General features: G+C 44.3%; 1 protein-coding gene across 50 annotated transcripts in view; it reads right to left on the bottom strand.

The window, feature by feature from the left end:
* Nucleotides 1-310: 310 nt before the first annotated feature.
* Nucleotides 311-13,762, bottom strand: part of SORBS1 (sorbin and SH3 domain containing 1) — a 171,193-nt gene continuing 157,741 nt past the window's right edge. For 26 of the 50 annotated variants that reach the window (XM_071811855.1, XM_071811857.1, XM_071811858.1 and 23 more), the window contains 6 exons: nucleotides 12,624-13,352; nucleotides 11,180-11,296; nucleotides 5,437-5,496; nucleotides 4,621-4,811; nucleotides 3,259-3,371; nucleotides 311-2,442 (listed from right to left, as the gene is read on the bottom strand). In XM_071811855.1, the coding sequence (XP_071667956.1) occupies nucleotides 2,375-2,442; nucleotides 3,259-3,371; nucleotides 4,621-4,811; nucleotides 5,437-5,496; nucleotides 11,180-11,296; nucleotides 12,624-13,352 (1,278 nt within the window). In that variant the 3' untranslated portion in view covers nucleotides 311-2,374. The remainder of the gene's footprint in view (nucleotides 2,443-3,258; nucleotides 3,372-4,620; nucleotides 4,812-5,436; nucleotides 5,497-11,179; nucleotides 11,297-12,623; nucleotides 13,353-13,762) is intronic. The other 24 variants (XM_071811871.1, XM_071811872.1, XM_065842973.2 and 21 more) reach the window with 5 other exon arrangements.

Below are 13,762 nucleotides of genomic sequence, written 5' to 3'. Positions count from 1 at the left end.
TCCTGAGCGCCCAGGTCTGCATGTGTGCCACAGCAGCTGCACCCTCACCCCATGGCACAGCGAGATCTGGGTGTAAACCGGCCTTCTCTCCACATTTACACTTCGGTTTCTTCTAAGAAAAAGTCATGGCCTGCCCATGGCTCAGGAGGGAGAACCAGTGAGGCCAGCTCAGGTCACAGCAGGATCCTCAGGCGCAGACACCTACTGCCCAGCATGGACACCGCCACAGAGGGGCACTGCTACAAAGTGCATTGCTGCAGGATGAGCAGGGGATAGGCTTCACTTTATAATTTACATAAGGAACACAATAGTAATTCAATAGTTCCATTTATTAATTGCCAAATAGTAATCCACTGCAATAAGAAACAAAAGATCAACACAAAAATAAGTTGCGGTTTGTATGTGTGCATGTGTGTGTGTGTGTGTGTAACTTAAAATGGCAAGAGCAAGAACAAAAAAATAAACCTTTAAATGAGCATGTTATATACAGTCAGTATCGTCATGTTACTTTGCTGGATAGATTAATTTGGTGTTATCCAATCTTAGCAACAGGCCCAAATATTGCTGCAAATAACTGGAGGGCAAACCCAAAGCAGAAAACCAAACCCATAAATAAGTTGCAGAATTAAAGGCATCTCCCGCAGAAAATACACAGTGGTGCTTTGTGTCATATCTGAAACCCTTTCATAATGGATGTTTCATGCTAAAACTCATTATGTGAACATACATGGAATTCCATCATTTAAATAAAAGTGGCAAAATTCCCAACCTTTCACAACTGCCTTTTTTCTTCCTCCCTTCACTCAATGTGTTTAAATTATTTTTCTATACAAGCTAAGTACATTGTCTGTACAAAGTTAAATATACATATTTACAGTCAAACTTCTGAGACACTGAGTCTTCTCTTCCGCTGCCCCAGGCGGAAGACAAGCCTACTTGATTTCAAACCCAGGAGCATGGCTAGTTTATCAAAACATTGCAAGTCGTGCTAACAGTTAGTCGTAGTTACTTTTAATAAATCTGTATAAAAGCATCAGCATAAAAATAGGCATTTTATATTATTAAATACGGCTTATGACAAAATAGCAATCTAACTCTTTGCTATTTGTATGGTAACTGTAGGAAGCAGAGTCTGACAGAATTGGTTTTGTTTATGCTTTTTCTTAATAACAAAATCTCTATCAAAAGACTATTTGTAGTGGATTTACAGGCAAGCATACAGCCATGGTTTTTTCTCAATGAAATATGAATCTATGTAACTGGTAATAACTGTTGGAAACACAGCTTTCCAAATTGAATAGACTTTTTTCTCTAAGAGGCAGCCAAAATACACATATTTATTTGAGACCTACCATCAACACTGTAACCAAAAATTAAAAAAAAAAAAAGGCACCCTCAGTGATGCATTGCTCAGATTTATCAGAGCCTCTAAGATTTAATGACAGGAAGGAAGAAAAGTCTTCATCCCAAACTGTATGCTTCAAAGAGTGTGAGACCCTCTAGGGCCAGCAACAGGAGCAGAGAAAGTGAACGGCCATAGGACTCATAAACAGTATTTGCTCTCATAGATGTTCTATTTATTGATTCTATTCTTTGTGCAGATAAATGTCAAAGCCAGGCTGATTTCTCTTTAGAAAACAGGACTCAGTTTGTTTTGGTGCACACAGTACACTCACACACACACACACCCCCGCACAGAAGAAACAAACCCTGCAGAGATAGGTAACACATTATTAAAGGGTTTGGGACTTTTGCGTGTTTGGATTGTTTTGGCTGACCTCTGCAGATTAAACCACCAGCCTCAAACTCCTTTTCTGCACAGAGCTCTGCAGTTTAATCGTATCAGCCGTCCTCTGCCTGTGCTGGGTCTTAAGGTGCACGCCATGAAGGAAGGGTTTGCTATGGAAGTGGAAGGCAGAGCAAAGTGAGACTTGAGCAAGGCAGAACCCAGGCAGAAAGCCTGGCCTCCTGCACCTTGCCAGTGAAAGTGAACAGCTGCAAGGCTGCGTGCTGCCCCAAAGCACTATCATATCTCAACACACAAACAAAACCTATACCGTGTGCTTCCCTGAAGCCTTCTCAGACGTAAGTACTCCATACAAATTAAGGTTATCACCAGAACTCTAGCTGGGAAGGGAGAGGAATACACAAAGGCAGCACTGTAAACTAGAAACTGTCTCTTCAGCAAATAAATCACGCCCTGAATCCATGGAAGCAGGGCTACACATTCAACTCAATACTGTACCACATAACCACATCCTCCTAACACATCTCATCTCTTCACTATTACATTCATAAATTGTCTGTTTCTTCGCCATTTAAAAACACCATCTGGAAAACAACTCCATCACTGCCACAGTGGATCACTGTTATTTTACAGGTATAGAAGCTTCACGTAGTTGCCTGGGAAGGTGCCAAACTGCCTTGTTCTTCTGGAGGTACCTGTTGCAAAATAAAACACAAGGAAGTCAGAGTAAGATGGAAGGCAAGGAAGGCTTAGGGGTTTAAAAAGGTAGAGGTGGCAGCCTCTTTGCCTGCAGACATTCCTTTCTAAAACTAAACAGCAGTTCTGGTCACAGAGCCTTTTGGTACAGATGAGATGAGAACTAGTTCTGCTACTAATCATCTTTGGTCTTCCCTTTTAGCAATTAATAAGGTGCTAGTGAAAGCTCCTGGGCCTATAGGCTAGGAGCCAAACTCCTATCAGTGTAAATGAGCTCATCTTCATTAAGAAGAGATAACAAGCCTAGATTTGCAGTGTTGAGATGGAGAACATTGTCCAGACTTGCGCTCTTTGAAGGTAAAGGGCTAGATTTTGCACAACATACAGATACAGATGAGGCTGGGTTTTCAGGGACTGCAACTCCCCTCCACGTGTTCCCTTCATCTCCTACTTGCCACTTTCTGTAACGTGCTCTCTCAGCTTTGGCAAAGCTACAGAAATCCAGTTCTCCTTGGTTCCCTCTGTTACTCTGCCACCTCTGTGAGCAAGAAGGATCAGGAGGAAGAAGGGAATGGGGAAATTCAGAAGAGAAAAAGGCAAGCAAAAACTAGAGACCTAGCAAGGAAAACAAAGCTTCACCACCCTGAACCCTCATTTTAATGTTCTTGGTGGGAAAGGATGAGAAATTCCAAAAAAAGTTGAGCTGATTTTTTTCACTATTTTGATCCTACAAATGAAAGCAGCTTCCAGATGTTCTGCAAAATTGCTCATCTGCATCTCAAAAAGCTCTGCTGACAGGCAAGTGTTGCACTCACCCACAAACCAGCCATCGTCACATTTCTCCATGACATCGACAATGTCACCATCCCTCAGTTCCAGCTCATCATCGTTTTGAGGAGTGTAGCTGTAGAGGGCTTGGTAGCTAACTCTAAAACCAGAAAGATACCGCACATCAGATCCCTTCAGAAGGAGATGTCTCTCTTCCCCATTCTAATTCCTATTATATTTTGTTCAGTGCAGTCCAGACCTGTGTTTTCCATTTGCGAGATGGAAGTCAACTGCATTAAACTGGCTGTTGTCACAAGGCCATGGCAGTAAAAAGTGTCACCTGCATGTAGTTGTCTCCATAGACTGTAACAACCAGAGTCTTCCTAACATGTAGCACATAGAGAGCGTAGGAGTGCAGACACTCTTCTGAGTGCAAGCCAAAACCTGGATACACTCACTCCTGGGCTAAATGAGACATCTGTTCCCTTGCCTGGGCTGTGAATGACCACCTGGCAGTGTGAAGGAAATTTAGAAAAAAGATACTGCCTACTCTACTGCAGTAAGACTGCTGAATAAATCGTGACTGAGGAGGTACAGTGCAAACAAAAATCTAAGGCTGAATCCTGCCCTGAGATCCCACTTGCACCAGAGGCTCGCTGTGTTTATCAGAAATGAAACTTAGCAGAGTGGAAACAATCTCTGGGCAAATTTGGGGAAGCTTGGATCTCCTGCCTGTGGGGGGTAAGAATAGAGCTGATGGGAGACTTTCTGTCCTGCATAAAGGGGTGGGGGAAAGCAAAAACTTCTTTTCAGGAGTCAGCTGCCAAGGAACTTCAGTTCCCAGCACACAGTGCAGGCTACTGTTCTCAAAACTATCAGTGAAAGGCCCCACCAAGCATAATGGCAGCTCCAGGTTTAAAACCACCAGACGACTTTGAAAATTTCAGCCTTGATCTCTCAGATCATTCAGCTACCAATTCATCTGCAGAACTGGCCAACAACACACTGAGCAGCATCAATGTTGGGAGTGCTCGCTGTATTGTGGGAGGCTGAGAACAGGGGTGAACACGTTGACCCAAGCCATATGAGCCAGGTGTAGCCAGTGGATTTGTCTGCAGCTTCAAGATACAAAAACATTGAGATAGTCTCCATAACCAGCATGAATCCAGTACCTAAAGGAGACCCAGTCCTGGATCGTGAGGTCATTGTTTCAGGTGCTATACAGACAGAAAGGTCTCAGTTTTACACTACTCATTATGATGATATGTACCATTTTTGTTCTTTAAAGAACTGACACTTTCCTATCATTCTAATTTAACTCTTGAAATGCCGAAGCTTTCACACCTCCCCATTTTTACCACCAGTCAGAGACAAGGCCTCTGGAAGAGATGGGAGCCAAAATGACTTACATGTCTCGTGGTGTTTGACTTCTGTCAGGGCTGGCTCCTTGCTGCTGTGCTTGAGGTTGCTGAGAAATGATGAGAGATGGTTTATGGTCATTAGAGGTCACCTTGTGGCGAGAGTCAAGAGGCTGAGAAACAGTACTGCAGTAATGAACAGACTTTTCTGCAATGTTTATGATCTCATTGCAAACAGCTTCCTGCGTGGTAGGCAGCATTGACATCCAAGAACACCCAAAGGACAGTCAACAGGGGGGAGGGAGGGGAAAATATAGACAAGAAGAGATGGAACATTCCAGATGCAGCACGTAAGTCCAGTAAAAAAAAATTAAAAAAAAAAAAAAAAGAGTTGTAGATCCAGGTAAATGTCCAGGTAGTGGAGTGCAGAAGGGATCCAGGTGTAAGCATGGAAAAATAGGCAAGATACAGAAGAATTTGGCATTTAGTTTGAAGATTTGTTACAAATACATATACATACATTTTTTTAAAAAAGCAGCAGCATAAGAGGTTGCAATTAGTTATGCAGTGGCACCATTACAAATGCTAAGAAGTCAGTTCAAGAATGCAAGGTGCGCCGCTCCATTCATGCATTTTGCTTCATTTAACTTATAATCAGGGACTGGCAGCACAATCAGCCCAACTTCCTATTGGCTATGACAATTCTTCTAATTGCTGTATCCCCCTTTTCTGTTGTAAACAAAACAATGTATGCAAATAGATAAATATGTACCTAGTTTGCAGCTAAAAATCTTATCTCTACTGAGGTGTTACTGTCTGGGTGAAGAGAGTGTAGGACTACACATCTGATTTAAACAGTGGCCTTACCACATAGCTCTTTTCAGATTCTGTGAGATCTGGTCCAGCTCTCAATGAGTGGTGGGAAGGCTGTGTGATCACCAAGCAAATGATAAGGAAGACATTTTAGCGGATGTTATATTGGTCAGAATTAAAAAAAAAATTCAAATGGAGTGCAGACAACAAAAGAAAATGAACAACTCTTCCCCTCCTCCCCCCCAACACCACACTTCTTGGACAACAAGGTCTTTCATTTACACAAGAGACATTAGGGCTACAGTAATGCAAGTTCAACAGACAACGCTGCAGAGATAAAGGCAACAGCGAAACAGAACCTAAGGGCAGGGAATTGGAGTGGAGGCTACAGACACCACTACAACCAGAAATGGTACATGGTGTCATACTGCATTCCTGTAGGGGGGGAACAAAAATCCAAACATGGACAGAAACACATACTCAAGAACATCACACTTGAAAGGCCAAAAGCAAGCTGAGAGGAACCTTCTGCAGTTTTTAGAGAAGTTCTCAGTGACTCTGACACAGGAGAGAAGAGTAACTTCTTAAAAAAGACCAGCTCAAGTCCTCAGAGGGCACAAAGCCGTGTAGCCTCATCAACATCACTCTAGCTTGTGCCAAGCGAGGATCTGAGCTGCTCTGTTAATTCCCACAAGGAGGCAGAGCTTCAGGTCAGAGGAGGCCCCGACTGGAAAAGCCAGCTCCAAACACCACCACCAGTGAGGCTTCTGGGCTCTGCCCTGACTCTCTCCAGTCACACCTCTTCACAGGGACTCCCGTGTCCCAGGGCACAGCAAGGAAAAATCAGGGTGTTTGGGGTTGGAGGTTTTAAAGGAAAGGTCGCTGAGAAAATTGCACAAGTCTCCAGAGCCTAGGTTTGCACACTTTTTGGATATTCTAATACCTTCTGAAAACAAGGGGCATGCTGTGAGGAAAGGGGACTCTGAACTAGTGCAGGGTTATTTATACTAACTGCAGGACTGCCTGGCAAAGCAGACTGGATAAGATACGCTGATCATTCAACACAATTTTCAACCCAAATTCCAAAGGCCAAAATTTTTATGTTTTCCCTTCTCTTCTTTATTCACTTCAACAATGCCCTTCAGTAAAACACTTGCTTTCTCACAGCATCCTGAGACAGAGCAGAAGCAGAGTATAAAGAGGTTTGTGACACCTTCAGCCCAAGAATGTTCAAAGAGTTTGGAAAAGTACATGGTGATGAGCTCATCCCTGTCTAATTCCTGTTCTCAAAGCTCCTCTGAACCACATCTTGGACCTCTGGAGGTGCGCCCATCATTGTATTAAAGCAAACTGTTTCTTTTCTCAAGGACTGTGACCCACTCTAGGCCAATCCAACCCCACAACAACTCCTTTGTAGTCAGCTGTACTATCTGGGGCTGGAATCCGGGATCAGCTCCTAAGAAATGAGGCTCTGTTACCAAGTATGATTCTATAGGAAGACAATTAAATGTAAGTTGGATGGGCTAACTGAAGTGGAATCTGCATTCAAATCATTTGCTGTGGAGCCTGAAATCACCACAGGATTTCTGGTAGTCATTCCTGCCTATCAACAGCCCTGAAAAGCAAATGGAATAATTAGAAATTTAAAATTAATATTGTGCAGACCAACTGGATATAGCACATCAAATCTGACTAACTCAGGTGGTCAAACAGCTAAGAAAAAGCAATTTCCAGGCTGAGGTGAAAAGCAACTGTAAGAAGGATTTTTGATTTTTTTTTTTAATTCAATAAAGTGCTCCTCTGCTCCATACTAATTTACTGCTGGAATTGCTCCAGGAGCTCATAAAATCATGTGGTCCATTTCTCATTGATTACTTGTGACCCCCCTGACCATCTTTTCCTCCAAAAAGCATTAATAACTATGAATTAAATTAGTTATTTGAGAGCTAGAAAATTGACACAATCTCCAAAGGCTCCATAGTGCAGGCTTCTATGTGCAATGCCAGGAGGTGCAGCCTACCAGCAGCAGAACTTTGGCCATGTTCCCTTTCCTGGCAGGATCCCCACGGGGGCTTCCTTACAGCAGCTGGGCAGGTGCAGAGGCCAAGTGGTCCCCTGCCCTCCAGACAACCCCACTTGCCAACAAGACGCACAACTAAGGAGATCCTCTCTGGCCTCTGCTCCAGAGATCCAGGCAGCTCCTACCAAAGCAAGGGGTGTCTCTGCACTAACTCCCAGGGTGATGGCAGAGCCCTACAGTGGGGTGACAAAGCACTACAAAGTCGGCAACTATGCAGCATTAGCCAAATGGTGAAAAACTGACCAGAATAGATCCTATAATCTTCCCGTTGTAAATGTACCACCCCACTGCTTCAGACAAGTGACCTTGATAGCATAGCCTAGGTGACTTTTTTTGTTGTTGTTTGTTGTTTTGTTGCTGGTGGTGGTTTTGTTTGTTTGTTTGTTTTAAAAAGAACTACACTATTATTGTTATTATTATTCTCTCCCTACAAGAATAAAAGCTGTTGTAGGCCCAAATGATCTTCAAATATGGCTTCAGAAACCCTACGAATTACCTACAGTGGTGGGTCCATGTGCCAGAGGTGGCTGAGGAATCAGTGAGTATGGGGCAGAGTTCCAAAGTATAAAACACAGAGGTTCCCCCCAAAAACACTGAGCCAACCCTGCTGCTGCTGCGGTTCACTGAGGGCCTTAAAAGTGACCAAGTGTTCACAACCCATGATGACAACTCAACTCCTACCCCCTCCGTCACACTATGTGCTTTATTAAGACTGAGTAAACAAGCAGCTGCTCAAGCGTCTATGTCTCCACATCTACAGACTATACAAATTATGCAGTATAGTCAGTCCTGAGGCACAGCTGGCCACTGTTTCCACCTCGTACAGAGTTTGAGGATGGATCTAAATAGCACCACAGGTTTATAAGAATAACAGAAAAAGGTTCTATGTTAAAAGGTTCTATGTCTAAAAAAGTCCTGAGGCGGGTTTTAACTGTTAGGAAGAAAGATACTTGGGTTACTCAGTAGTGCTCTCCCAGCACCTAGGGAAGTGTCATCAATGTGTGTGTCCACTGCAGCTCTTGTTCACATGTCTTCTTCCATCCCTTTCTGGTGGGAGTTAAAGGACTACATAAGCAAAGAGAAAGCTAAGCAGAACAGACTAACAGACAGACAGACAAAATGGTATCCCCTCAGAGAAAGGCACACATCAGCAGTGATGCTCCCACATGTGAATGAAGAACCATGAGCAGAGAGGACTCCCCAGCCCAAGCGAAAGAAAAAAGGAAAAACTCTGCACACACCAAGCCCAGCTCTGGGGAAGGCGAGGGGAAAGCTGGCCAGAGGGCTTTCACAAAGGACACTGAAAAGGCTGCAAGTGCAGAGCAGCCTGACCTAAAGGCTGTCAAAGTCCATGGAAAGACTGTCCAACCCCTGGATCAGAAGCTGAACAGCAGAAAAACGTGTCCCTCACAGGGAGTGGTCCCAACACTTGGTGCAGGCTGGGCAGCTCTGGTTGGGACAATAAACACGCTGGGCAGAAATGCTGTGATGGTATCCTGTGGAGCAGCAGAAAACCACTGAGGGGGATAAAAGCTTACCTTGGAGATGGTGCTAAGTAATGAACATGCTAAGTGAACATAGCTGGTCTGTGCTAGGGAACATGGGGTATGAGCATCTTCCTCATGTGCTCTCCTCTCTACCAGCACAAAGCGGGTGAAATTACTCATCACTTTGCGTGGTTTTGTACAAGTGGAAAGGAGCAGACAGCCCCCACCGGCATCCCTCACACTGCTGGGTGATGCAGGGACCCTTGTCCAGCCCCTCCTGCCTTCCCACCCCACAGCTGCGCTGCTCACACGCTCGCTAGCTCCACCACTGCCTGTCACACTGTGCTACCAGGACCTCAGGGTGACGCAGGAATTAAACTAGAAAATTCCCAAGGATTCCCTGAAATAAATTAATCTGATAAATTACCTTATTGCTTAATATACTGTTTTACTGGACTATTGAAACAAACTATCTCTAAGTTATACCTGAAATATCTTTCACATGCTTGTGGGGGTCATTCTTTTTTCTTTTTAGTTTGGACTGTGAAACTAAACAGAAAGAACTTCAGAATACCTAAAAGAACCATTGCACTTTATATTATTATTTAATGGAATACGCAACAACACAGTCCTTATGCCAGCCCTGTACCAAAGTGGTCTTAAACCTGCAAAAACTCTTGCGTCAAAATTTCATAACTGGCACCTTTCACTATGATGAGAAAGAAAACTAAAATTCAATATGGTAAAATACTTCAAACACCAGGGATGGACAGTAATGGAAACAAAAACCAAACATAATGTCTCATTTCCATGTCTACTAAGTGCTTTCTCATTTGATTAAAATCAATGAAAAGATGACAGATTTTTGAAAAGGCCTCCAGGGTATTACCTGCAGTTCTGCTGAAGCCATCAACCTCTGTATAGGTCACACAGATAACGAGAGATCATTTCCACACATAAATACCACTCCTGCTCCCTAAACAACTGTAGACCCAGAGCTGGAAAGGAGGTCAAGACTACCAATAGTGTCACACACAGTTTTAACTTGACACTGACAATGCTCTGATTGTCTAGGCATATAAAATATAATTTTTGGCTCGACTTCAACTCCAAAGAAAGGCCACAGGGTCCTCTTACAACCAGGTGCAATGTCTGAAATAGAACTGTGTGCTAGCCAGCACTCAGGAGTAACATCTTCCCCTAACTGTGGCTCTTTGCACCTGCTCTTTTGAATTGCATACACCCAGTGCAAGCACCAGCAGGACCAAGCAGATCCGAGGTCAGGAGGAAGGCCAACAAAGAAAACTTCTTTGGATTTTTAACATGAAGCAGAATATGCACCCTATTGGACTGAAAGGGATGCAGGAGGTGGCTGTTCAGTAAAAAGCTACGCAAGCTCATGACTGGAGGGAAATGAGAGTAAAGGTAACAGGAAAATTTCAGGGTTAAAGCGGTATCTCGCTCTCATAAACTGATCAACAAAATAAGTAGCATCGGCAACTACTTCCCACACTCATGCTGCAAGAGCAAAGATAGCTTCCCCAATACTCATCACTACAAACTCACTCCAGTTTTTGCTAAGTGTGAGCTTTCTGTTTCAAACATTGCCATCTTGCGGAAGCTGCCTAGAAGGACTGATGACTCACCAGCAGCTGCAAGCGCTGCTCATTCCCTGTCCCTGGATGTCCCAGCCACACAGCACTGAGGCCAAGTTGGTTGTGCTGCACAGAACCTATCACATCCCTCTTTGACATTTGTAGCTCTCGCCAACAGAAGCTCTCTGAGACACTCAAACCTTGAATCCTGATCTCAGGTGGTTAAACAAATCCTGAACCAAAGTCACATTACATCATTACATCATTCCTGCTAACAAGGCCATCAATGCTGCCTTGTAATGCAGTTGAACCATAGGAACCTCAAGGTCAGAACTAAATAAGCCCTGGATTAATCCTTCAGAGGAACAGAAAATCAGATCCTCAGGTGGTACAGACTGGCAGAAACCCAGACTTGCGGATTTGCACCAACTGAAGATTTCGCCTATACCTGCCCTTCTGCACAGCCTGGAATTAATTTTAAATCGTTTTTTCAGAAAAAAAAAATCTGGATTAAATAGCAGGAGAAATATCTCACCTGTGGAATCAATGAATGGCTAAATAAGCATATGACAAAACAATGGCATGGTATGGAAATAACTCTAAGTAATGGAAAACTGATCAGCAAAGATGGTTACCTGTGGCTTATTGACTCTGCGTGTAAGTCTGGGAGGTGGCTGTGTTGTGACAGTAGAGGAAGAGAGGGCAGAGGAAGAGAGAGGAGCAGATGAAGAGAATGTTTTTGAGTCTGCAGTCTTTTGAAGAAAAGAAAAGTTGGTCAGCTTGGCACACAGTCTCTTATCACAATCACTGCTAGTGATATGAGCATCCACTATCCAGTAAATTTGATGCACACACAGCAAACATAACTCCATGCAAGGGCAAGTGCAGTTTCCAGTTGGTTTCTCTGAGCTGACCACCTCATTCTGTTTTAAACATGCAGGTTATGCCTGTAAAAAATGCTACTAAAAATATATCCAGATGGTAAACAGCACCGTCTTTACACAGCTTTCAATACACTTTTGATTATGATGCAAGCAGAAATCAAACAATTTGTCATAAGATTTCCCAGTGTGAAATGTGTCATTTCAGAAACCCTAGTTCCTCCTTATCTAAGGTTAGCTAGGTGGGGTATGCCATGGAAGCTATCACAGTGTATCCAAGACAGTATTTATAATGTTACGATTTTGAGCTCTCCAAACTTCCACTCAAATACAAGTATCATGGGGTTGCTGTAATGTATTTTGTCTGGCTGTAGCCTACAATGGACCCCAAGTCAACTGAGAGCTGCAAAGTAAGACAGATCTATACCAAGGCTGGGGACAAAAGACATGTTGCAGAAGCTACTGGAGGGTCCTGCTATGTTCCTTCTTATGGTAACCATACGGCTACACATAACTAAAAACTCTTGGGGAAAAATATCGCTAGGTCTAATTCTCATTTGTGGCTAGACCCTTTCACATAACATTGGAAATGCAGAGGTAATAAATTCCACTCAATGCAGAGATAAAAATCAAGCCTCCCTGACTTAGTCATGCACATTCCAGACTAAGGTTTACTAAATCGCAGGCTCCAGGATCAGCAGGGGTCAGCTTTGGTGCTTCTACAAGCCAGGCTGATGTTTACAAGGCCTTTCAGTCCTTGGCTTATGAGGAACAAATAAATTCTATCACAAAAATGATCCATTGCACACTGGAAAATCTCTGAACAACAGGGAATTGTCTGTATTCTACATAGTGAGGTACATGGGCATGAGGCCTGTGTGATACTTTCAGCTGACACATCTGGTAATAGCTACTGTCTTGGACAACCACCTAATTAGACATGACCAATTGGGTCAGTCCTGTGTTACTATCTATTCTAAAATCATTTACACTAGACTGGCTCCTGTGCCCTCTTCTAAAACTTTTTGATCCACTATCCAGTGAATGCCACTGGTGACCTCTGGAAGAAGGTCTTCGGATCATCAAAATCACATATGGCAGCCACTGGCTCTGCCCGGCCAGCAGAGCAGCACAAACCTCACCACATCAGTTAAAAATCAGGGATTCAAAGCAGCACACACACATGCAGGAGAAGTACCTTCTTTTCTCCGCTTTGAAACTTTCCCAGATCACCTTTCCTCATGCCTCTTTTCTCTGTTTTACCTCCCTGCACAATAGCCATTAGCTCCTGACACAACTGGTTGTCCTCAGAGGAACCCACGGGTCTCTTTTCTGGGCTCACACGCATGTCTAGCTGGGATGGTTTCAGGCAGCGCTCGACAGAGATCTTGGGATCAGCATGAGTGCCCTGCTCGGGGTTGCTGCTGCCCTCTCTAGTCTTTTGGAGCCAGGCTTGGCTGCCCGCAGTGTCACGCTGCTCTGCCAGGACGCTTTCGGGGCTCCCCACTGCCCAGCGAGGGGAGTTAGAATAGCTCACGCTGGGAGACGGGGAGCCAACAAACTTTTCTTCACTTTGCGGAGCGGCCTGATAGAAACTGTGAGCAGAGGGCTGAGGTCTGGATGAGTAAGAGGGCAATGGGGATTTAATGGACCTGGGAGTCGAGGAGCCAGAGAGATGAGAATGGTGGAGGCTGACCACGGGGGAAGGGCTGGCTGCAGCAGAAGGCGAGAGATAGTCAGTGGGAGAGAGGGAGGCTTCAGGCGGAGGAGGCAATGGAGGAGTTATGGCAGGAGTGGTGCTAGGAGACACTCCCACGGTCAGAGCAATCCACTCGGATGTGACCGCCTGCACCTCTGGAGACAAGGCGCGGCGCGCAAAAGGCAAAGGCGGAGGAGTTGGTGTATGGAGTAGCTCAGAGCTGGGAGACTTGAAGGAGACAAAAGCAGGAGAGAAAAAGAAAGAAATGAACAAAAAAATAATAAAGGAAAATACAAAATGACCAAGCAAAAGTAAAAGGAGAGCGAGCAAGCGTGGAGAGGAGCAGATCTGTGACCAAGCATGGTGCATAAGTTTTCCATGGACAGGTGCACCATGTTGGAGAACATACTGTCCACAGCTACTCCAACCACAGAATCCAGTCTGTATCTGTGCTGCTAATATCCTCCTCCAGCCTTTGTCAGGATACTAGACATAAAACATCTTGTGGAAGACAAACTTCATACCACATGCCCCAAGTCTCTCAGGGAGCGGTTGAAGCCACCATCCAGGATGGCACTGTGCAGCATTTGTCTGACCTGGCAGTAATAACTGGTGACCCAGCAGCTCACACTGTGGAC

The sequence above is a fragment of the Patagioenas fasciata genome, chromosome 8, assembly GCF_037038585.1.
Source record: "Patagioenas fasciata isolate bPatFas1 chromosome 8, bPatFas1.hap1, whole genome shotgun sequence".
NCBI classification, from domain to species: domain Eukaryota; kingdom Metazoa; phylum Chordata; class Aves; order Columbiformes; family Columbidae; genus Patagioenas; species Patagioenas fasciata.
Note: the sequence above shows the minus strand (reverse complement) of the source record. Positions and strands in the feature narration are given on the sequence as shown.